Raw genomic sequence first — 25,030 nt, forward strand, 5'->3', positions numbered from 1 at the left:
ACATAATATACCAACTGTAACTGCTGCAGCTGCCTGTGGTATAGGACTAGAACAACATCAGCAATTGGGGTAACTTCAGGTGTACACTGTGCAGGTGGCACAATACACTGACTGTAACTGCTGCAGCTGCCTGTGGTATAGGACTAGAACAACACAAGCAAATGGGGTAGCTTCAGGTGTATACTGTGCAGGTGGCACAATACACCGACTGTAACTGCTGCAGCTGCCTGTGGTATAGGACTAGAACAACATGAGAAATTGGGGTAGCTTCAGGTGTACACTGTGCAGTTGGCACAATACACCAACTGTAACTGCTGCAGCTGCCTGTGGTATAGGACCAGAACACCAGCAATTGGGGTAGCTTCAGGTGTACACTGTGCAGGGGGCACAACACACTGACTGTAGTTGCGCTAGGTTTAAAAGAAATTCAGACACTGTCTCTGCCTATCTGTCTCTGAGCCGCCGGCAACACACTAAGCAAGGCCGCCGTCCAGTGATTTGCCGGTGCTGTGATTGGCCAAGCATGTGGGTCATAGTGCATGCTTGGCCAATCATTAGCCAGCAATGCTCTGCCATCCTGCAGTACATTATGGGCCGTGAGCGCCACTTGAATATGGCGTGAACGGGCCGAAACGGCGAACAGCTGGTGTTCGAGTCGAACGTGCATCTGACTCGAACACCCAGCTCATTCCTACTCTTTAGTAGCAGCCAGGTCAAAAGAGGAAATTTGTCAGAAAGGGCACGTCAATAAGCAAGATGGCAGCCACAGAAGTTCCCCTACACTGCATGTTCCACTGAGAAGGGCTGTGCAGGCACGCTTGCGCGTGCCTATGTGCACATGCATGCACACTAATGCCACACTGAATGCCAACATGTGCACCTGTTCCACTGGATCAGTGCTGTCTGGTCTATAGAGTTCCCTGTGATTCCTGATAACCATTTGCCTGTACCTGTTCCAGTTGACCTACCCGGCTTGTCCCTGACTATTCCTGTTATCTGTCTGCACCGGACCTCGGCTTGACCACATTTCGGGCTGTTCCTTCTGCTAATTTGCTGCCAGCCTGTTGCCCAACCTGCCTGCACCTGACTCTGCTCCTGTATCACGTCTGTTCTGGACTTGCTTTTGAAGTATTTGGCAATCTCTTGGACAATGAGTTAGTGGGTGGAGGTGGTGGAGGACAACATAGAGAGTTAAAGGTAGAGAAGAGGACTGGATGACAAAATATTAAGAGTTACAAAGTAGGTTAGTTTGGCAGTATAGAGGCAGGAATTGTATTTTAGGGGGGAAAATTTGTATAGGGTAAAGTCTTGTGGGAATTTAGTTGTTGTCTAAGGTGTCCGTTTATCAAACTGTGATCAGAGGCGATCCTGAGTATTGCCGCTGATCACAGGTGATAAACAATTTATGAAACTGAGGTACTCAGCGGAGAACATGTTCTCCACTGATCATCGCAGCACACAGAGAATCTGTAACTGACTGTCACAGAAACAGCCAGTTTATGAAGGTGCGATCTCGGCACCTCACTGGTGATCTGTGACAGAATTCTCCCTCTCTGATTCACCAGCACAGAGGTGGAGAATCAGAGAGAGAAGCGCAAAGCTGGCTGAGTATTCTGGAGAAAGCAGTAAGTGTTTTGACTTCCTTCTTTCATCCAGTGGGAAAACAGTCAGAGCACATCTTCCCCACCAATACACACCCCAAAATGAGCAGGTTAGGAATTTATAGTGTGTGTGTATATATATGTGTGTGTGTGTACACACACACACACACACACACACACACACACACACATATATAATGTAGCGCTGACATCCTTGCCTATCAATGTGGTTATGTTTGCTTAAAGAGGAGCTGCACCTTTAAAAACAATATTAAAAGCCAGCAGCTACAAATATTGCAGCTGCTGACTTTTAATAAATTGACACTTACCTGTCCCAGGGTCCATCGATGTCGGCGGCAGATGACGAGCAGTCCCATGAGGCATAGCAAGACTCTTACAGCCATAGTCATGACACCCAGAGGTAGAGGCATGATGGGACTTGTAGTTTTGCAACAGCTGGAGGTCCGCTAATTGCATATCCCTGACCTAAAGACTTGTACAGGAAGTGACTGTTTGTTTGGATTCTGAAGATTGACCTTGTTACCCGGGAGTCTGTGTGACCTACCCATGAACACTCTCTTACGAAGTGCATGCTGGTTAGGGAATAAAAGGGACCAGAGCGGCCATTTTAGGTCTCTTGGGACCACACTGCCTGCCTGTGTGGATCTGTGGGAAGTCTTCCCGGAGACAGTGGCCAGCAGCCATCGCAGAGCGTCAGCCCATTTGTTTGTTTGTGAGGTGACCTGACGGAGCCTGAAAGATGGTGGCCAGATTAAGAAGGTCCAGAGACACTCAGCGGAGAATCGGAGAACCAGATTGATTCAGTGAAGCTATACAGAGTGTCTGGCCCAGCTGACGGAGAGGCAAGCTACAGTCACCAGACCAAAGTGACCACGCGGAACTCTGAACCAGTTGGTGAGTGGGTTACGGCCCACCGATTGTTAACCTTTGAACGCAGTTAGACTCACATACGGGCCTCACTGGAATCTGTAGTTCCACGGAGGCAAAGCAGAGGAACTGACACTGAGCAGGCTTGAGGCCTATCTACCTTGGCGCCTCAAGCGTTGTAAATAAGTTACTGGAGTTGCAAGAGGAGCATTTCAGATTATATTGTTTTATATTGGAACATATCGTGCTGTCATCCTATGTTGGGATGACAGCACAATTTCTGTAACCACCTGTATATGTGTGTGTGTGTGTGTGTGTATCTATGTGTATATATATATATATATAAATATATATTGTAATGGACGCCGTGGCTGGGTCCTGGAAGGACGCTATATTTCCCCTCTGTTTGGGTTGTGCTCTCTTTAGGGAATGAAAATTGATTAACCCACCTGTTAGAGGAAGTGTCTTTAAAAGGCAAGGCAGGAAGTTGTAGATGGGTGTGGAGGAGTGGAGAAGACATGGTGGATGGTGTTTATGTTGGATTGCAGCTACTGAAGTGGACAGCAAAGTCCTGTTTGGAAGGCTCCTGGCAGGAGAAGCTACCTGCCATCAAGACCAAGCTCTGTTTCTGATAAGGACAGCTGTTCTGGACTTTGCAAGTCGGTGAGACTACAAATCTTTTTCCTTTTGTTTTTGGCTGCTGTAAAGCTATTTAAGTTAATAAACCCTTTGTTGTATGAAAAGCCTGTGTCCTGTGATCTACCTGGTCCCCCGAACATTACAAGTGGTGCTCGAATGCGGGCAGGACAAAGTAACAGGCATTTTTTCTTGCTATTTTTTTTGTGGATTTGAACTGGCATTTAAAGGGACAGTACAGTGAATTTATGTCCTGGGTTAAAGCTGCACAACTGCGGAAAGCTGAAACCATGGAGGAGCTAATTAAACAGCTGTCCTTGGCGAATATACAAGCGCAGACCCGCCATGAGGAAGCTAATCAGCGCTTAGCAACGCAGCACAACGAGGCACTGGCTTTGCAGCAAGAAAATTCTCGCCTGTTGGTGGCCCAGTTAGCAGCCCAGCAAGCGACCCAACAAGGGGTTATGCAGGCTCAGATGGCGGCCTTAAAAGAAGCAGTGCAGCAGCTGTCTCAGGGCCGTGAACAAGTGGCCGTTGCCCCTGGCAACCAGGTGACCATAAGGGCAAGCCATTTCTTGCAGAAGTTGTCCCCGAGTGATGATGTAGAGGCGTTTCTAGCAACATTTGAGAGGACGGCAGAGAGAGAAGGGTGGCCCCAGGACCAGTGGGCCGGCTTAATTGCTCCTTTCCTCACCGGAGATTCTCAAAAAGCCTATTTTGACCTACCACCAGAAGATGCTAAAAATTATCAAACACTAAAGGCAGAAATACTGGCTCGGTTGGGGGTGACTACGGCCGTTCGGGCCCAACGAGTGCACCAATGGAAGTATCGTTCAAACCGGCCACCGCGATCTCAAATGCATGACCTGGTGCAACTAGTAAAAAAATGGCTGCAGCCCGAAGTGTTGTCTGGCCCCCAAATTGTGGAGCGGATCGTGCTGGACCGATACTTAAGGTCACTGCCAGATGACCTTCAACGGTGGGTCAGTCATGGAGACCCCAAAACCGCGAACGGCCTTGTTGAGATGGTGGAACGATATACGGTGGTGGAGGATCTGCTTGGCCCCACCAAGCGTCAAGGGCCCAGTCTGCCACGGCCCTTCCGATCAACTGCCGCCCTTCGAACGGATGTCCCCAGGAGCCCTGGAACCAACACCCCGGAAGGCCAAGAGTCACACCCGTTACCCCCTCAGCGACCTGTTCCTGATCGGAGAGGAGGGGATGTACAATGTTGGCGATGTCATGCCTGGGGCCATACCCGGGCCCACTGCCCATTGCAGGAAGAACCCATGGAATGCGGGGTTCTTCGGAGGGGGTCTTTTTATGCCCATAAATCGTGTACAACACATCTTGACCTTGGAGAGAGGAATTTTGAGTGTGAAGTCCAAGTGAACAACCACCCTGCATGGGCCTTGCTGGACTCCGGAAGCATGGTAACCCTGGTTCACCCTAGAGTAATTGGGAAGATCGGTCCGGTAAGCAAAATTTTGCGGGTTGTCTGCATTCATGGGGACACTAGAGAGTACCCTCTCATCTCGGTGTCCATCTCCACAGCATGTGGCACTGGTACTCAAGAGGTGGGGGTGGTAAAGAACTTGGTACATGACGTTATCATAGGACGAGACTGTCCATTATTTGCAAAACTTTGGAGACAAGGAGAACTATCTGAAAGGTCCAGAGACTGGGAAGAAACTAGTCCCTCTGTTCCTGTTGTAGAGGGTAATAACCCTGAGATGCCACATGTTCATAATATGGACCCAGTTGATAAAAACGCCAAGACTTTGGTTAATAATGATGAAAATAGTGCTGATACTGTTAAAGATGTCAATATGTGGGGTTCTCAGACCTACCTGAACACTGAGGGGGGGGAACCTTCCCCGCTTCAGGTAATGCTGGGGGAAGACGATGAGGAAATGGCCTCTACCCCTGACTTGCCAGATTTGGGTGTTCCCCAGGGGGCATTTGGTACTGCCCAGATGCAGGACCCCACTTTGGCCAGGGCACGGGAACAGGTTGTAGTAATAAATGGGGAGCCCCAAGAGCCAGGTGCTAATGAGCGGTGGCCACATTTTTCAATATGTAATGAATTGCTTTATCGGGTTACTAAAGTGAGAGAAAATGTGGTAGAACAATTATTGGTACCCCAACAATATAGACGCAAGGTCCTGGACCTGGCCCATGATGATGTTTTAGGGGGACACCTGGGAGTTGAAAAGACGGAGGCACGGATCGCCGACCGGTTTTACTGGCCAGGCTTGAAAGCAGAGGTAAGGAGATACTGTACCTCTTGTCCCACCTGTCAGTTGACCGCTCCGGCGACCCATTTCCGGAGCCCGTTGGTCCCTCTGCCCATAATTGAGGTCCCATTCGAAAGGATAGCCATGGATATAGTGGGTCCCTTGGTAAAGTCGGCTCGAGGTCATTCTTACATACTAGTGATCCTCGACTATGCCACTCGTTATCCTGAGGCACTACCCCTGCGGAATACCTCCTCTAAGGCTATTGCACGGGAGTTATTCCAGTTGTTTACACGGACGGGTTTTCCCAAGGAAATACTCACAGACCAGGGCACCCCGTTTATGTCGAAGGTTATGGCCGATGTATGCAGACTGTTCCGGATTAAGCAGCTGCGCACATCGGTCTACCATCCCCAAACAGATGGATTGGTAGAACGTTTTAATAAGACCCTTAAGTCTATGCTCAAGAGAGTGGTACAAAGGGATGGGAAAGACTGGGACTGCCTGTTACCAGCTCTCCTGTTCGCTATCCGAGAAGTGCCCCAGGCCTCCACTGGGTTTTCGCCCTTTGAATTGGTATATGGGCGGAGACCTCGTGGATTACTGGACTTTGTTAAAGAAGAATGGGAAAGTGAACCAATTCAGCATAAAAGTGTTCTTGAATATGTCTCTCAAATGCAGGAGAGGATCCGAACTGTGATGCCGCTAGTTAAGGAACACTTACAAAAAGCCCAGGAGGCTCAACGACGGGTCTATAATAGGGCAGCCAAAATTAGGAACTTTCAAGTGGGGGATCGAGTAGCAGTGTTGATTCCCACTGTGGAAAGTAAATTCTTGGCCAGATGGCAAGGCCCTTTCGAGGTTGTAGAAAAAATGGGAGAGGTAAATTATAGAGTCCACCAGCCAGGCAAGAGGAAACCCTTCCAGATATATCATGTAAACTTGTTAAAGCCCTGGACAGACAGGGAACCAGCAACCTCCCTTGCTAGTACAAAACTTGAGCCTCGGGTTGGGGTGGAGAGTGTCCAAGTAGCAAAGACCCTGTCTAAAACCCAAAGTCAGCAAGCAAAGGAGTTCTTGCAGCGAAATAAAGAAAAATTTTCAGACTTGCCAGGGCTCACTAGTGTCATAGAGCATGATATTATCACAGAACCAGGTGTCAAAGTTTTTGTCCGGCCTTACCGCATCCCAGAGGCTCAAAGGAAGGCCGTTTCAGAGGAAGTAAAAAAGATGTTAGACCTAGGGATTATTGAGGAATCGCAGAGTGAGTGGTCGAGCCCGATTGTGTTGGTACCGAAGCCCAACGGAACTCTGCGATTCTGCAATGATTTCCGGAAACTTAATGAAGTTTCCCGGTTTGATGCCTACCCCATGCCCCGGGTAGATGAGCTTATCGAGAGACTAGGTCCAGCCAGGTATATCACTACGTTAGACCTTACCAAGGGGTATTGGCAAATCCCGTTGACTAAGGCTGCTAGAGAGAAAACTGCTTTTTCTACCCCGGAGGGGAGTTTTCAGTACAAAAGGATGCCTTTTGGATTGCAAACTGCTCCAGCCACGTTCCAGAGAGCAATGGATAGGATTTTACGACCTCACCGGAATTATGCCTCAGTATACTTGGACGATATAGTCATTTTTAGCAAAGACTGGGAATCACATTTGCCCAAAGTGCAGGCAGTGCTGGACTCTCTTTGGAAGGAGGGGTTTACAATAAACCCTGAAAAATGTGCTTTGGGAATGGAGGAGGTGAAATACCTGGGTTATATCGTGGGTAGAGGGGTAGTGAAACCGCAGGTCAACAAGATAGAGGCTATACAGAATTGGCCCCGCCCCCTCACAAAAAAGCAGGTACGTGCATTCCTGGGCATGGTGGGATACTACAGGAGGTTTGTACCCAACTTTGCCACGTTGGCGGCTCCGTTGACCGATCTGACTAAGGGTCGGAAATCGGTCATGGTGGAGTGGAATGCAGACGCTGAGAAGGCTTTTTTGGAGCTCAAGTCAGCGCTGTGCCAACACCCTGTCCTGGTAGCACCTAATTTTTCAAAAGAATTTATTGTCCAGACTGATGCTTCCGATGTAGGATTGGGAGCGGTGTTGTCACAGGTTATTCATGGCGAGGAACACCCGATAGTCTTCCTCAGCAGGAAGTTAACACCAGCGGAGAAAAACTATGCCATAATTGAACGAGAGTGTCTGGCCATTAAGTGGGCTCTGGAATCCCTCAGATATTACCTTTTGGGTAGGAAGTTTAGGTTGATTTCTGACCATGCCCCTTTAACATGGCTGAGACAGGGAAAAGGGACTAATGCCAGGGTTACCCGGTGGTTCCTGGCACTCCAGGAATTTAAGTTTGTAGTGGAGCATAGGCCCGGGAGACTGCATCAAAACGCAGATGCCCTCTCCCGAGTCCATTGTTTGAGCTCCACTGTTGCCTCCACCTCCTTGGCGTTGGGGCACAGGGGGGGGATATGTAATGGACGCCGTGGCTGGGTCCTGGAAGGACGCTATATTTCCCCTCTGTTTGGGTTGTGCTCTCTTTAGGGAATGAAAATTGATTAACCCACCTGTTAGAGGAAGTGTCTTTAAAAGGCAAGGCAGGAAGTTGTAGATGGGTGTGGAGGAGTGGAGAAGACATGGTGGATGGTGTTTATGTTGGATTGCAGCTACTGAAGTGGACAGCAAAGTCCTGTTTGGAAGGCTCCTGGCAGGAGAAGCTACCTGCCATCAAGACCAAGCTCTGTTTCTGATAAGGACAGCTGTTCTGGACTTTGCAAGTCGGTGAGACTACAAATCTTTTTCCTTTTGTTTTTGGCTGCTGTAAAGCTATTTAAGTTAATAAACCCTTTGTTGTATGAAAAGCCTGTGTCCTGTGATCTACCTGGTCCCCCGAACATTACAATATATATATATATATATATATATATATATATATATATATATATATATATATATATATATACACACACCATATTTATCGGCGTATAACATGCACCCCAAGTTTAGGAGGGAAGTTTAAGGAAAAAATATAATTTAAATGCCCATCAATGCAGCCTTATCAGTGTCCATCTGCAGCCTTGTCCATCATTGCAGTCTTGCCCAGTGTCCATCTACAGCCTTGCCCAGTGCTTTTGCAGCCTTGCCCAATGCCTTTGCCACTGATTATTTAAAATTGGCGCCAATCTCTGCTGACTGTAAGCGGAGAGAAGCGAGCGCCGCCGACATACAGAAAGCCGAGTTTACTTGGCTAGACTCGGCTCCTCTTGCAGTCCCGCACATCTCCACTGATTGTGAGGAGAGGAGTGAGCGCCGGCGACATACAGAAAGCCGAGTTTACTTGGCTAGACTCGGCTCTGCTCACAGTCAGGGGCGGGACTGCGAGTCTAACCAAGTACACTCGGCTTTCTGTATGTCGCCGTTGCTCACTCCTCTCCTCACAATCAGCAGAGATCAGGGGGGATTGGCGTATAACACGCACTCATGATTTACCCCTGATTTTAAGGGGAAAAAAGTGCGTACGCTGGTAAATACGATATATCTATATATATATAGATATATTGTAAGAATGGGGTGATCAGACTCAAGCAGTAGGTGCGTTTCCAATGAGTGCGCCAGTCCACACACTGGAAGCCCACTTTTATTGAATAAAGGAAAGTTCACTTATACATCAGGTGCCCACGCAGGGGATTCTTCCACATAACACGAATTAACGAAAATATCAAGCCAGCTGGCTTATGTGTTGGCAGCATGGCTGCTCCTCTCACCAGTCCTTTGGCTGTGTCATTCAGCTCTCTCAGAACACTTGGCTTTCTAGACTTCAGTCGCAGTGCCCTGCTGCATGGCCCACCTCTGGCCTAAGGATTGGGGTTCTCCTGTTACCAAGACCTGCTGTCTTGTGGTTTCTGGCTGGGTCCCCCTGACCCAAGGTGAGACCTTCCGTCTCCAAACTGGAAGCTGTCTCCAAAAATGAGAGCCTTGAGCAATTCTCAGACCTGACTTTATAATGACCCTGCACACCTGTGTGTGAACCAGGTTGCAGGCCTCTAGAAAAACCTGGACCCAGGATTGAATGTTCCGATTCAGAACTACAGAACCTGAAAGTGGCTGTAAACCCTTACAAACCACTTTGACCTATAGGTAAGCCTAAATTAAGGCTTACCTGTAGGTCCAAGAAATATCTCCTAAACCTATATGGTTTAGGAGATATTTACCTGAAGACAGCCACCGCTGTCTACGGTGCATGCGCCGCAGATTGTGGCGATATGCCGCGAGTGTCGGCTCCCGTGCGCATGCGCGGGAGTGACGTCATCGCTGCTCCGGCGAATCTCAGCGCCGGAGCAGCGAGACCCACCAAGAAGATGGACGCTCGGAACTACAGGGGACAGCGGTAACTTCGCTGGCTCCTGTGTCAGGTAGATGACACATAATGGACTACTATGCGAAGCATAGTAGTCCATTATACTTTACCTTTGCAGGGAATCAAATCCCGCGTACACACGATCAAACAATCGGGTGGAAAAGTCCGGCAAACTCAAGTCAGCCGGACAATCCCCCCGTGTGTAGCCTCCGGCATACTTTTTTGACTCAAAAGTACGGCGGACTTAGAAAGTAGTTTTGCACTCCAGTCTTCCCGCCGGACTCGCATTTCGGCGGACAATCCGGCCGTGTGTGTGCCAGTCCGCCGTACTTTTGAAATGAACGGACTTTTCCCGCCCGGAGAAAAGTCCGCTCATTCGAGCGGGTCTCCAGGTAGGCGTGGCCCGCGAAGGAGACGTCGCTGGCCCCGCCACCTGGTATGGACTTAAAGGGGAACCCCAACGCCGAAAAGAATCGGCGTGGGGGTCCCCCCCAGGTCCACATCAGACCCTTGTCCGAGCACGCTACCCGGCCGGCCAGGAAAGGAGGGGCGAGCGAGCGCCCCCCCTCCTGAGCCGTACCAGGCCGCGTGCCCTCAACATGGGGGGTGCCTTGGGGAAGGGGGGGCTGCGCGGCCCACCACCCCAAAGCACCTTGTCCCCATGTTGATGAGGACAAGGGCCTCTTCCCGACAACCCTGGCCGTTGGTTGTCGGGGTCTGCAGGCGGGGGGCTTATCGGAATCCGGGAGCCCCCTTTAATAAGGGGGCCCCGGATACCGGCCCCCCACCCTATGTGAATGAGTATGGGGTACAATGTACCCCTACCCATTCACCTGTAAAATAAAGTACAAAAAAAAACACAACACACAATTTATTGCACAGCTCCGGGGGTCTTCCGTCTTCGGGGGTCTTCTCGCCGGACTCCTCCGCTATCTTCTTGTAGCTCTTTTACTAGCGGGGGAGCCAGGCTTTCTTCCTCGCCACCGGCCTCTTCTTCCGACTTCGGGGGTCTTGTCCCCCTCTTCGGTTCTTCTGCCGGGCCACCGCGCCTTCTTCTAGCTCTTTTACAGGCGGTGGCCCGGTCTTCTGTCGCCGCCGCCGCCTTCCGTTCTTCTTCTTCTTCTTCTCTTGGAGATGTTGACTCGACATTCTCTCCGGCCGCAATGCCAGGGACGCGTTGCGCTGTGACTTATATAGGGACAAGGGGCGGGGTCATCAGTTGATGTCACATGGTGACCCCGCCCCCTTACGATGTCACAGTCCCGGAGGATGCTGGGACTGTCGCCATGTGACATCAACCCATGTGACATCAACCGAAGACCCCGCCCCTTGTCCCTATATAAGTCGCCGTGTGCCCGGTCCCCGTCATTGTGAGCGGAGGACTCGGCGAGGCAACATCTGAAGAAGAAGAAGAAGAAAACAGAAGAACAGAAGGCGGCGGCGGCGACAGAAGACCGGGCCACCGCCTGTAAAAGAGCTAGAAGAAGACGCGGTGGCCCGGCAGAAGAACCGAAGAGGGGGACAAGACCCCCGAAGTTGGAAGAAGGGTGGCGGCGAGGAAGAAAGCCAGGCTCCTCCGCTAGTAAAAGAGCTACAAGAAGATAGCGGAGGAGTCCGGCGAGAAGACCCCCGAAGACAGAAGACCCCCGGAGCTGTACAATAAACTATTTTATCTTGTTGTGTTTTTTTTTGTACTTTATTTTACAGGTGAATGGGTAGGGGTACATTGTACCCCATACTCATTGACATAGGGTGGGGGCGCCGGTATCCGGGGGCCCTCTTATTAAAGGGGGCTCCCGGATTCCGATAAGCCCCCTGCCCGCAGACCCTGACAACCAACGGCCAGGGTTGTTTTGAAGAGGCCCTTGTCCTCATCAACATGGGGATAAGGTGCTTTGGGGTGGGGGGGCTCGCGCTCGCTCGTCCCCCCCTTTCCTGGCCGGCCGGGTAGTGTGCTCGGACAAGGGTCTGATGTGGACCTGGGGGGAACCCCACGCCCTTTTTTTTCGGCATTGGGGTTCCCCTTTAAGTCCATACCAGGCGGCAGGGCCAGCGACGTCTCCTTCGCGGGCCCCGCCTACCTGGAGACCCGCTCGAAATGAGCGGACTTTTCTCCGGGCGGGAAAAGTCTGCTCATTTAAAAAGTACGGCGGACTGGCACACACACGGCCAGATTGTCCGCCGAAATGCGAGTCTGGCGGGAAGATTGGAGTGCAAAACTACTTTCTAAGTCCGCCGGACTTCAGTTTGCCGGACTTTTCCAGCCGCTTGTTTGATCGTGTGTACGCGGCATAAATGACACTCCTGGGTCACCTTTTCCTATAAACTTATAGTGGCAGAGCTTCTCTCTGTCACAATATATGTACAAACATGCACACATTGAAATAAACACACATGGATATATATATATATATATATATATATATATATATATATATATATATATTTATATAATGCTTGGGTGATGTGGGAACCAGCGTGATTCCGGTGCGAGTGTCCACATCGCACCTGCATTGACATCTGAGCACCACTGCGGGTGTCAATGTAAAGTTAATGACACCCCCAGATCATTTCCCAGATCGCAGTGCAAACTATGTAATGGTGCCGTAATCGGATTGCATGGGTGTGAACACCCATGCTATCTGATTCCAGTGTGGACCAAATAAAGGGTCCTGTACCATTTTGGTGCAAATGCAATATGATTTAAATTTGCATCGCACAAACATTGCATGTGATATGCACAACAATGCCACACATGAAAAATCTGTGATTGCACAATTGTGATGCCAGCCTCTCTCTCTCTCTCTCTTTCTCTCTCTGTACACCCTTCACATTTTTGTAAATATTTTATTCTTTTCATGTGACAGCAATGAAGAAATGACACTTTGCTACAATGTAAAGTAGTGAGTGTACATCTTGTATAGCAGTGTAAATTTGCTGTCCCCTCAAAATAACTCAACACACAGCCATTAATGTCTAAACTGCTGGCAACAAAAGTGAGTACACCCCATGTGAAAATGTCCAAATTGGGCCCAATAAGCCAATTTCCCTCCCAATGTCATGTGACTCGTTGGCGTTACAAGGTCTCAGGTGTGAATGGGGAGCAGGTGTGCTAAATTTGGTGTTATCGCTCTCACTCTCTCATACTGGTCACCAGAATTTATAACCAGCCTAGGCTATAAGAAGATATCCAAGACCCTTAAACTCAGCTGCAGCACAGTGGCCAAGATCATACAGCAGTTTAACAGGACAGGTTTCAATCAGAGCAGGCCTCGCTATGGTCGACCAAAGAAGATGTGTGCACATGCTCAGCGTCATATCACGAGATTGTCTTTGGGAAAGGTTGAAGGGGTGGGGGGGTCAGCCTGTCAGTGCTCAGACCATACGCTGCATACTGCATTAAATTGGTCTGCATGGATGTTGTCCCAGAAAGAAGCCTCTTCTAAAGATGATGCACAAGAAAGCCCGCTAACAGTTTGCTGAAGACAAGCAGACTAAGGACATGGATTACTGGAACCATGTCCTGTGGTCTGATGAGACCAAGATAAACTTATTTGGTTCAGATGGTGTCAATCATGTGTGGCAGCAACCAGGTGAGGCGTACAAAGACAAGTGTGTCTTGCTTACAGTTAATTATGGTGATGGAAGTGTCATGGTCTGGGGCCGCATGAGTGCTGCAGTTCATTGAGGAACCATGAATGCCATCATGTACTGTGACATACTGAAGCAGAGCATGATCCCCCTCCCTTCGGAAACTGGGTCGCAGGGCAGTATTCCAACATAACGACCCCAAACACACCTCCAAGACAACCACTGCCTTGCTAAAGAAGCTGAGGGTAAAGGTGATGGACTGGCCAAGCATGTCTCCAGACCTAAACCCTATTGAGAATCTGTGGGGCATCCTCAAAACTTTAGGTGGAGGAGCGCAAGGTTTCGAACATCCACCAGCTCCGTGATGTCGTCATGGAGGAGTGGAAGAGGACTCCAGTGGCAACCTATGAAGCTCTGGGGAACTCCATGCCCAAGAGAATTAAGGCAGTGCTGGAAAATAATGGTGGCCACACAAAATATTGACACTTTGGGCCCAATTTGGACATTTTAACTTAGGGGTGTACTCTCTTTTGTTGCCAGCGGTTTAGACATTAATGGCTGTGTGTTGAGTTATTTTGAGGGGACAGCAAATTTACACTGTTATACAAGCTGTACACTCACTAGCGAAGTGTCATTTCTTCTGTGTTTTCACATGAAAAGATATAATACTCTGAGATACTATATATATATATATATATATATATATATATATATATATATATATATATATATATATATATATATATATATATATATACACATACACATCTAAATAATATATCCACTTGATGACCAGTGACATAGCAGTATGTCGCTGTACTGCTGAAATCCCTGTTATTAACAATTATATATATAATTATTCTACCTGAATTAAAATGTTATTAAAGTCATTTTTATATCATTTTTAATTTATTAGTAATAAAAAATGGTGTAAACCCTAAAATATGGTTTTACCCCTGGACTGTTCTATTAGCCCTTGTACACACGGTCGGACATTCCGAAGGAAAATGTCCGATCGGACCATGTTGTCGGATAATCCGACCATGTGTGGGCTCCATCGGACTGTTTCCATCGGAATATCCGACGGACCAAGTTTTCCAGCTTGGCTATAAAATTTTCCGACAACATGATCCGATCGGACCTTGTCCTATCATGTGAAGAGAATTCCGATCGGACAAAGTGCCACGCATGCTCAGATCAAATTCCTACACCAAAGCTATTGGCTACTAGCCTGAACGTAGTCCTGTCGTAACGAAAAAACGTCACCACGTTCTGAAGGAATGGATTTTCCAACAACTTTGTTCGACCGTGTGTATGCAACAGTTTCGGACAAAATCCGACGGATTTGGTTGTCGGAATGTCCGACCGTGTGTACAAAGGCTTACAGTTATACGGAGGTTTTTCAATTATGAAACCTATTTTATTTGAATTTATTAATAAATATTTATATTTGTATACTTTATTTTAAAAAAAATGTAATTCTTATAAATGTATTTTTAATTTATATGACTGGTGTTTAGCTGCATTACATATTGGATTTGATTAATTTACTTTACACCATTCACATTTAAATAGGCACATGTATGATCTTTAAATATTGATTAAAAAATATGTTTTTGAATAATTAGGCTTAATAATTAGAGTAATAAGAATAATTAGTTTATTATTTTGTTAATATGAGGTGTGTAATGTGTGGTGCTTCATGTTAAACTACAGAATTTTTCACTTCCTATTACTGTAATCCATTCTCAGGGTTTTCCGGCGTTTGTAGATCGCTTCACAACTCAACAGGAGAAGCGATCTACAAAGCTTGATAAACAGGCACTCAGAGGAGAGCGATCTCCTCTGAGAATGCCTGAGAAGTTAGTAGAGGTATTTGGCCGCTAGATGATAAACGGACACCTAAGTGCACAGCTATGTCTCCTGAGGTTTCTGGTGTCATCAGTTTGCCAAGATTCTAACGGTCAAAGACCGATTCTGTGTGTAGTTAGAGGAGCAAGTGCCTCCAGTGAGGTTAAGAGTGAACTGCTGTGGACCAAGTTGGCCAGGTTAGGACAAGACGGGGTGAGATTTTGTCATAGAGGTGGTGGTCAGTAGAGAAATACAGAAGTGAAGGGTTAAAGTGGCGAAGATTCCTACAATTCTCAGGGAAACGTGTGAAAACAGACAAATACAGTGGGTCTCAAAAGAAGAGAGAGAGAGATAAGAAAAGGAGAGAGACTGACAAGCCTGTTCACATCAGATGCTGCTCTGGCAGCTATTTCCATATTTCCAGTGCACCCCCAATGCATAGACAAGACAGAATGCCTTGCTTTCTATGGTGTCAGTTCACAACACAACATTGCTGTGGTGTGTGTACTGAAAAATCTTAAAGCATGCAGTACTTTTTGTCAACACAGTGGGTTGCAATGTGAACCACAGCATTGCAATGCCAGCCCAGTGAATAGAACCCTGTTGAAATGTCACACATGATTTATTTCAATAATGTTCTGTGAAAAAAAGCAAATTGTGCAATGTGCTGAGATGGGCACAGTGTCTGACAGAGCACACCAGCAGCTGAATCATAAGTTGGTTTCAATAAGCTTAGAAACACCTGCTGTACATTTACATTAGAGGGCTTACAGACTGCCCAGATTCTGCTTTCTATAGAAAATAGCTGGGATTTTAATGCATCCGTCTTGAAATTTGAAGATTAATTTCTCCACAATGCTTATAGCTACAGAGGCAAATGAGGGAATGCTTTAAAATGCTTTTACAGCTTGTTCTGAATATGTAAATACTTTATTTTGTATAGTTTGGACACAGGTCACATTAAGTACCTGCAAAAACGAAGAAATATACAAAGTGAAAGAAATATATATTAGCAGTATTCACATATCTGGGAAGATGGTAGTGTTAGATGCACTAACAAATCTAGATTGATTTGACAAATTAAAGCCAAACTCCTGTTAACACTTTTTAAGCAGTTACAGAAACAGTTTTTATTCCTTTTTGGGGATAAAGGTTTTACATAAATAAAAGATGACCATTGTAAGCACCCCTGTCAGTTTTAAATGGTTTGTCCCAACCCTCTAACTGACACTTTTGCTGGATAGCTTGGTCTGTTAAAGAACATTGCAAAATAACAGACTTACTGTTTCATCAGGTGAAAATGTTGGAAAAAAAGCCAAAAAAAAAAAAAACAACCAAACAAAAAAACGAATGCGGTTACCACATTTAACAGTTGGTAAGCTGCAATATAATTGAAAATAATACATATTTGCTTTAATACCACTGTAAACATAATTTAACATTTGAACTGGGTTGCTGCTAAGAATATATGATTACTAATAAATGAAAATAGCCCACATTTGGAACATTGTCACTGGATGTGCATTTCTTCCTTAAAAACGTATACAAGTATGGGTTGTATGCACGAATGGCCACATTAATGTTTATTGAACAAGGTTATCTTAATTGGATTTGCCAGTTTTGAAAGAGATTTGATATGGCCTTTATTAGCTATAATTCCTACTTATAATTTATTACATAAGATCATACAAATAAATACATAAAAAAATCAATAATTTCTATGTCCTACCTCTGAAAAATACTTGATTACGTATTTCCACCTGATGTATGGGTTTCTGCACAGAGAAAGGAATAACAGTGTAGTTAGCATGTTTCTACTACATCTTAGCCAAAGCATTGTAGCACTCATATTATAACACTGGGTACCTAGAGGGCTGTATTGGAAATAATATTTTTGTGGAGCTCTGACAACTATAAGCCCTAAAACTAAAACACCCACTGTAGCTGCTAACGTTTACTATTAGGGCACTTAACTGTCCAGGGAGCCCTTGGTGTCCTCACCCAAGTCGGTTCTTGAATACTTAAGCTCTCCCTCTGTTAGCTCAAATTTTAGCCGAAAGTGACAGAGGGCCTAGATTTATCAGTCCCTATCTCTGCAGCCTCAGCAGCACATATGAATGAATAGGAAACGCTCTGAGGCTTCCTGCTCATTCACAAACTGAAAACACAGTTTACTATGCTTCAGTGATGAAGGGATACAGCAGTGATTGGTACTGATCAAAGAAAAAAGGGAGAGGAAATCTGCGCTACAGTGTATAACCGAAAAAGACTTTGTGATGCAGCAATTCTAGTACATACCAAAAATGTTATATACGTGTAGAAAAGGGAAAAAAGAAAGAACTGCGCAATCCCTAATATTTCTATTAGGATATAAAACCACCCCTCAATGAAAAAGAGTGCTTATTCTGACTTGAGATTCAAAAAAACAAATCTAATAACTAAATATAACAAATGACATTACCTACAAAATAAACATATGCATTAACACCCGTTTAGTGTGAACCCAGAAATATAGACATACAATACTGGGTCTATATGTGCCAAGTGTACAGAAAAAAAACAAGTGAAAATAAATCCAACAAAAATATAATAAAATAAAAATGAGTATGGCAATATTATGAAGTCCTTGTGAATTCAGCTGAAAACACCCCGTGTCCAAAGGAATTGGTCCAATCTGAAACCTTTTATTGACGTGAAACAAAACAAGGTGCACCTCCACCAAACAGATAGCACTAGCCCCTTACCAGATGCCCCAGTAAGGAGCGCTTTATCACAAATCAGGTCAGAAAATAGGTCAGTCTTGAGCCATCCAAGAGGAGCATTCTATCGTAAACCAGGTCAGGGAATACGCCAGTCTTGAACCATCCAAAACAGGGAAAACACTTTTTTTTCCTGCTGCTGCGGCGCTGTGCGAGCAACTTTACCGGGGACCCCCGCCACCGGACATTGCACCGGGGTCACCCCCACTACTCTTCTCATAACACTGCCTGGGGACACCCACCGTCATCACTGGATTATCTCACCTACCTCTGAGCTGGACTGGAGCAACAACACCCACAGCAGCCGAGATCAGCACGTTGGATTGCTTCAAACTTGCTGCTCTGTCTCGCTCCAAAAAGTGTTTTCCCTGTTTTGGATGGTTCAAGACTGGCGTATTCCCTGACCTGGTTTACGATAGAATGCTCCTCTTGGATGGCTCAAGACTGGCCTATTTTCTGACCTGATTTGTGATAAAGCGCTCCTTACTGGGGCATCTGGTAAGGGGCTAGTGCTATCTGTTTGGTGGAGGTGCACCTTGTTTTGTTTCACGTCAATAAAAGGTTTCAGATTGGACCAATTCCTTTGGACACGGGGTGTTTTTCAGCTGAATTCACAAGGACTTCATAATATTGCCATACTCATTTTTATTTTATTATATTTTTGTTGGATTTATTTTCACTTGTTTTTTTTCTGTACACTTGGCACATATAGACCCAGTATTGTATGTCTATATTTCTGGGTTCACACTAAACGGGTGTTAATGCATATGTTTATTTTGTAGGTAATGTCATTTGTTATATTTAGTTATTAGATTTGTTTTTTTGAATCTCAAGTCAGAATAAGCACTCTTTTTCATTGAGGGGTGGTTTTATATCCTAATAGAAATATTAGGGATTGCGCAGTTCTTTCTTTTTTCCCATTGGTACTGATCACTCACTGTGTTCATTCAGGAAAGAAGGGGCCAGTTAATTATATATTTACCGGCCACTTCCCCTGCTCTCTAACCTGAAACATCCCCCTATATGCCTACAGCAGCTGCCAGCAGGAGAGGAGAGAAGGGAAGCCGGAAGTGCTGCAGGGAGAAAGGAGCACACAAAGGGCCATGGCAGCAGATGGACTAGGTGCATGCGCTAGGACCAATCCCCCTGCAGTGCAGCAGAGGAAGAAAGAAGAAGAGAAGCTGGCAGCACTGCAGGGGGGAGGCATAAGAAAATCGGTGCCTGCAATAAGAAGTGCAGCCAGACCGCCCTGGGCCCCCCTTTTGAACTGATGGGACCCGGGCCCAGTACAGGAAGGCTGGTTGTACTGCCTTATCAGCGGCCCTGATTTGCCATAACGCTGAGCGTATTGCCCAAGGTTTACACCCCTGTCGTCGAAAAACCCACCATACTCTTTTGCGCTAATAAGCACCTAATTCATCTAATGGTATTATCCATCTTAAATAACCCATGTCTCCCGGATTTCCCCAGTAAACAGATATAATCACCATCTTGGCTCCATCGCTCCTTCATCTGACCTGATCTCTTCATGGGAGCCAACTTTTATTCTTATAAACAATAGAGCCTTATGGTTTCACAACTGACCAATCAAGCACAGGCGTTCCCTCAAACAGGAGGGGTTATACAACCAATGAACAATAACTAAGGGAGTCCTATGGACATGTCTAGGCAGGGGCAGTGTGTATGATCTCTGTCTCTGTCATGATCACAGAAAGCCTGAGTTCATGAGCACTGTTCCCGCCCACAATGATTCAAAGACTCCTGTTTTTACTGTTTGTTCATGAATTCTTATTCTGCTTTGTTCAGAGAACAAAGCATACCCAGACTATACTACCGTTCCTGCTGATGGGAGATTATCTGCAGGTGTACGCCATAGCACCCCAAATATCTTGATCAGGCATAGAGGGGTGACACGAGCGCACATCTGCTAAACCGATAATGTCTTTGCAGAGCGAACACATCCCCCCAGACAATCGTTCTGTTCTGTTCTGTTCTGGGGCCCTTTGCTGGTGGACATATCCCCACCCTGCAAACACTTCTCTACAGCCTGCCCCAGTCTGCTCTTTAGAGCGGGCTCTGTGAGAACTAACACTGGGATACACTATGACAATACATATTAAAATACATCTTCATAAAATTTCAACAACAACCCCCCCCCCCAGGGAAACATCTATGCTTCAAGCTCCAAGGTGCAGTACTTTCATCTTTACAAAAACAGCAAAATGTTTTCCAAACATATATATGCAGATGTACTGTATTTATTACTAGTCCAGTGCAGATAAGGGTTGCACATACACACAATGATTAGGTTATAAAAAGGCTTTTTACCTGGGATAGCTGTCTCTATAGATTAGAGTTGGACAGAAGAGGAAATACAGGTAACTGGAAAGTTTTGGCAGTTGAACCTCTTTGTCTGTAAGAAGTACATGGGAGCTATATTAAATTCACATCTATAAGAGCCATGCCCTAAAACAATACACAGCTTGTGTGTCTGCACTAGTGATGGCCAAACGGTTTGCCCGGTGGTCGTTTCACGGCGAATTTTGGCTGTTCGCGGTCCGCCCGTTTGGTGGACTATTGGCGCCATTCGCCCGGCGGACTTCCGTGTTTACTGTGTAAAAGAACTTTGACCTATGATGACACATCCATCATGGGGTACAGGACAGCCAATTGAGACATTACAGCACATGGACATTTGGACATTCCCCCTAACTTATAAATAGACCCGATCCGGCGGCCATTTTACATTCTTTCTTCTGTCACTATAGGGAGAGGTTGCTGTGTGGAGCAGGGAGAGATTTCAGTGACCCAAATTGCTAGCTATTTGGTACACAAAAGTTCTTTTCAGGACTGGTATAGGTGTTAGGTGTGTATATAGGTTTGCTGTGCTACTGATTGTTGCAGCAGCCTGAATGTCTTTTGTCAGTTTAGAGAAAGGGACAGGACGGTGTGTCTGCTGTAGGGACAGTCAGTTTAGTTATTAGCTGTTACTATCAGGTCCACAAAAGTGCTATTCCAGTTATTGTTCCAGTAGCCTCTGTTTTGTCAGTTTATATAGGGACAGGCAGGAAGCAGTGTGTGAGGCAGTGAGGGTCAGTTTAATCAGTAGCTGTTACTATATTAGGTCCACAAAGGTTCTTTTCAGGACTGGTATCAGTGGTATGGTAATAGGCTTGTACACGTATAATATTCTTTCTTCCAAATATAAAAAGAATATTATACTTGACTGCTGCCCTTCTGCTGCAGTCTGCTAATCATTCACAACCTACTTGTTCCACAAAGCTCCTTATAAGGACTGGTAATAACCTGGTGTAGGGTGCTATAGTACATAGGGTTGAGTGAGGTACAGTCTGCCATTCTATAAGGACTGGTATAGGTCCACAATACATAGGGTTGAGGTGCACTACTGCTGACCGCTGCCCTATACTGCAGCAGTCCTTCATCGGTATAGGGACTGACATACAGTCTACTAATCACTCCCACACAACCTACTTGTTCCACAAAGGTCCTTATAAGGACTGGTAACTTGGTCTGTCTAGGGTGCTACAGTACATAGGGTTGAGTGAGGTACAGTCTGCTATTCTATAAGGGCTGGTATAGGTCCACAATACATAGGGTTGAGGTGCACTACTGCTGACCGCTGCCCTATACTGCAGCAGTCCTTCATCGGTATAAGGACTGACGTACAGTCTGCTAATCATTCCCACACAACCTACTTGTTCCACAAAGGTCCTTATAAGGACTGGTAACTTGGTCTGTCTAGGGTGCTACAGTACATAGGGTTGAGTGAGGTACAGTCTGCTATTCTATAAGGACTGGTTTAGGTCCACAATACATAGGGTTGAGGTGCACTACTGCTGACCGCTGCCCTATACTGCAGCAGTCCTTCATCGGTATACGGACTGACGTACAGTCTGCTAATCACTCCCACACAACCTACTTGTTCCACAAAGGTCCTTATAAGGACTGGTAACTTGGTCTGTCTAGGGTGCTACAGTACATAGGGTTGAGTGAGGTACAGTCTGCCATTCTATAAGGACTGGTATAGGTCCACAATACATAGGGTTGTCAAATACCCTGGGGTCCAGGACATCTTGCAGCAGGCAAGGAAAATCTCGGCCCATTTCAGAAGATCTTACACGGCCATGGCTCGCCTTGCTGACATTCAGCGGCGACACAATCTGCTGGTCAGATGTCTTATTTGCGATTGCCCGACGCGATGGAACTCAACCTTCTATATGCTTGATAGGTTGCTCCAGCAGAAACGTGCAATTAACGTCTACCTGTATGAACTCTGTGGCAGAATAGGTTCTGGGGAGCTGGGTTTTTTTTACCGCGCCAGTGGCTGCTCATGCGCAACGCATGCAGACTTCTGCACCCATTTGAGGAGATCACCAAACTGGTCAGTCGCAGCCATGGCGCCATCAGTGACATGGTACCTTATGCCTTCTTTATGGAGCGTGCATTGCGTCGTGTCATTGATCAAGCTGTGGAGGAGCAGGAGCGGGAAGATGAGGAAGTCGCAATGCTGGATGAATTCCCAGGGGGGGATACTCTATCTGAGACAAGTCAACAACAGGAGTCTGAAGAGGAGTTAGAGGAGGATGGTGCCGGGGTGGATGAGGAGGAGCAAGAAGAGCATGCTTTAAACCTTTCTGGGATCCCTGTTGTGCGGGGATGGGGAGAGGAGAATGAAGAGGATGACATTATCTTGGATGATGAGCAGGAGCCAGGCCACCACACCGCTTCCAGTTTAGTGCAAATGGGGGCCTTCATGCTCCAGTGTTTTAATAGGGACCCCCGTATAAAAAGCATAAGGGTCAAGGACCAGTACTGGGTGGCAACGTACTTAGATCCCCGGTACAAACACAAAATGGCAGAAATCAGGGAAAGCCTAGACCGTCAGGTGTCCGACTACATCGGGTTAACGGTCGATGCTGATGCTCTGAGGAGTGATGAGCCCCTGGACTACTGGGTGGGCAGGCTTGACCTCTGGCCAGAGCTTGCCCAATTTGCAATCGAACTGTTGGCTTGCCCCTCATCCAGTGTCCTGTCCGAAAGGACGTTCAGCGCAGCAGGGGGGGTCGTGACCGATAAGCGTACTCGCCTAGCTCACGACAGTGTTAACTACCTCACATTTCTAAAAATGAATGAGGCATGGATCTCGGAGGAATTCAACACATGTGACCAGTAGACCATGTATATGTCTATAAAAAATTTTTTTAATCGAGCACAGAGACCTTTCTTCATTTGGCTCACTTCCTTGTCCAAAAAAAGCACACCGTACTATATGCCCGTACCCTCCTCTTTGAAGAGGTTGAGCGGTGTCATATTTCTACTGGGGCTGCTTATTATGAGGGGCTCCCACCATCCCTGTGCTGTGCTGACATCCTCCTGGGGCTGTACCTCTGCTGTGCATATTATGAGGGGCTCCCACCATCCCTGTGCTGTGCTGAGTTCCTCCTGGGGCTGCTTATTATGAGGGGCTCCCACCATCCCTGTGCTATGCTGACATCCTCCTGGGGCTGCTTATTATGAGGGGCTCCCACCATCCCTGTGCTATGCTGACATCCTCCTGGGGCTGCTTATTATGAGGGGCTCCCACCATCCCTGTGCTATGCTCATTATGAGGGGCTCCCACCATCCCTGTGCTATGCTCATTATGAGGGGCTCCCACCATCCCTGTGCTATGCTCATTATGAGGGGCTCCCACCATCCCTGTGCTATGCTCATTATGAGGGGCTCCCACCACCCCTGTGCTATGTTGACTTCCTCCTGGGGCTGCATACGGTGCAGGTGTCAGTGCTGTATATCACAGTGCTGATGTCAGTACTCTCTATCACGGTGCTGCTGTGAGTGCTGTATATCACGGTGCTGGTGTTAGTGCTTTATGTCACGATGCTGATGTCAGGGCTGTCTATCACGGTGCTGCTGTCAGTGCTGTATATCACGGTGCTGGTGTTAGTGCTTTATGTCACGCTGCTGATGTCAGTGCTCTCTATCACGGTGCTGCTGTCAGTGCTGCATTTCACGGTGCTGGTGTTAGTGCTTTATGTCACGCTGCTGATGTCAGTGCTCTCTATCACGGTGCTGTTGTCAGATGACTCTATCACGGTGCAGGTGTCATTGCTGTATGTCACACTGCTGGTGATCATCTCCTGCACCCTCTTTGCCTACCCTGACCTTCCTTCTCCTCCATTGCCTTCATGCGCTCCACAGTCCTGAATTGTCACAACAATTTCCCATATAAAAAAAGAATGCTTGTAGTTGTCGATCCCAGATTCACCTCATACATGTGTTATGTCATTGGCCATGTGGTGGGACTATGTTTGCACAGCTAGTAATTATTTTGTGGCTGCAAATTTGACCTGTAGGTTTGCAAAGTTCGCCTCCCATTGAAGTCAATGGGACCCGCCGCGAACGTTACGGTTTGCTAACTATCGGCCGTGTTCGCGGTCCGCGTTCGCTAAACGTCCCGTCGGAAGTTCGTCCATCACTAGTCTGCACTAGCGTTTCTCAACTTTTGTTTAGTCAAGGCAAAGCTAATGTGACCCCACTGCTGACAGAAAGGTACAAGGGAAGGGCAAACAAGGATGCTGTGCAGACGCCCAATGGCCTCCTTATCAACCAATGTCATTGGTCGTTAGGAGGCCAGCAAACAGTGGCGGCCTCTCCATTAGGGGCCCTAATGCATGGGCCAGGCCCCTAATCTACATGCAGGGTGCTGGATGCATTGATTTTAATGTTTTTTTGAAGCACAGAATTAGAGCTTGAGTCTCTAATTGGCTTAAAAAAGGGGTGGGCTTGAGGTGCAGAGCACTGCGCCCTGAGCCAACTCAGTTGTGTGAATTAATATTCCTGCTTCTCCTCCCTGCCAATCAGGAAGTGGGTCCTGAGATCCGATTGGCCAGGAAGTCTTAGGACCCACTTCCCGCTCGGCGGGAGGAGAAGCAATGCCTGTTTGGCCTGGAGGAGATGCAATGGCCCCAGCTGTTCCCTTGGGAAGCTAAAGCGAGCAGCAGCATTGGCCTCCTAAGGTAAGGCCACTAATCGCTGCTATCCGTCTCTCACAGGAAGGGGCACTAATCGCCACCGCCCATCTCCCGCAGA

General features: G+C 46.9%; 1 protein-coding gene across 1 annotated transcript in view; it reads right to left on the reverse strand.

The window, feature by feature from the left end:
* The window catches only part of LOC143983796 (sterol O-acyltransferase 2-like), a 433,796-nt gene that overhangs the window by 56,699 nt on the left and 352,067 nt on the right, over positions 1-25,030 (reverse strand). Inside the window, exons 8-9 of the mRNA XM_077483886.1 lie at positions 20,249-20,333; positions 16,891-16,936 (exon numbers count right to left, since the gene is read on the reverse strand). Coding sequence (XP_077340012.1) covers positions 16,891-16,936; positions 20,249-20,333 — 131 coding nt within the window. The remainder of the gene's footprint in view (positions 1-16,890; positions 16,937-20,248; positions 20,334-25,030) is intronic.

This window comes from Lithobates pipiens, unplaced genomic scaffold (genome assembly GCF_037356315.1).
Source record: "Lithobates pipiens isolate NorthernLeopardFrog02 unplaced genomic scaffold, aLitPip1_a1.2 Scaffold_16, whole genome shotgun sequence".
In the NCBI taxonomy this organism is placed as follows: domain Eukaryota; kingdom Metazoa; phylum Chordata; class Amphibia; order Anura; family Ranidae; genus Lithobates; species Lithobates pipiens.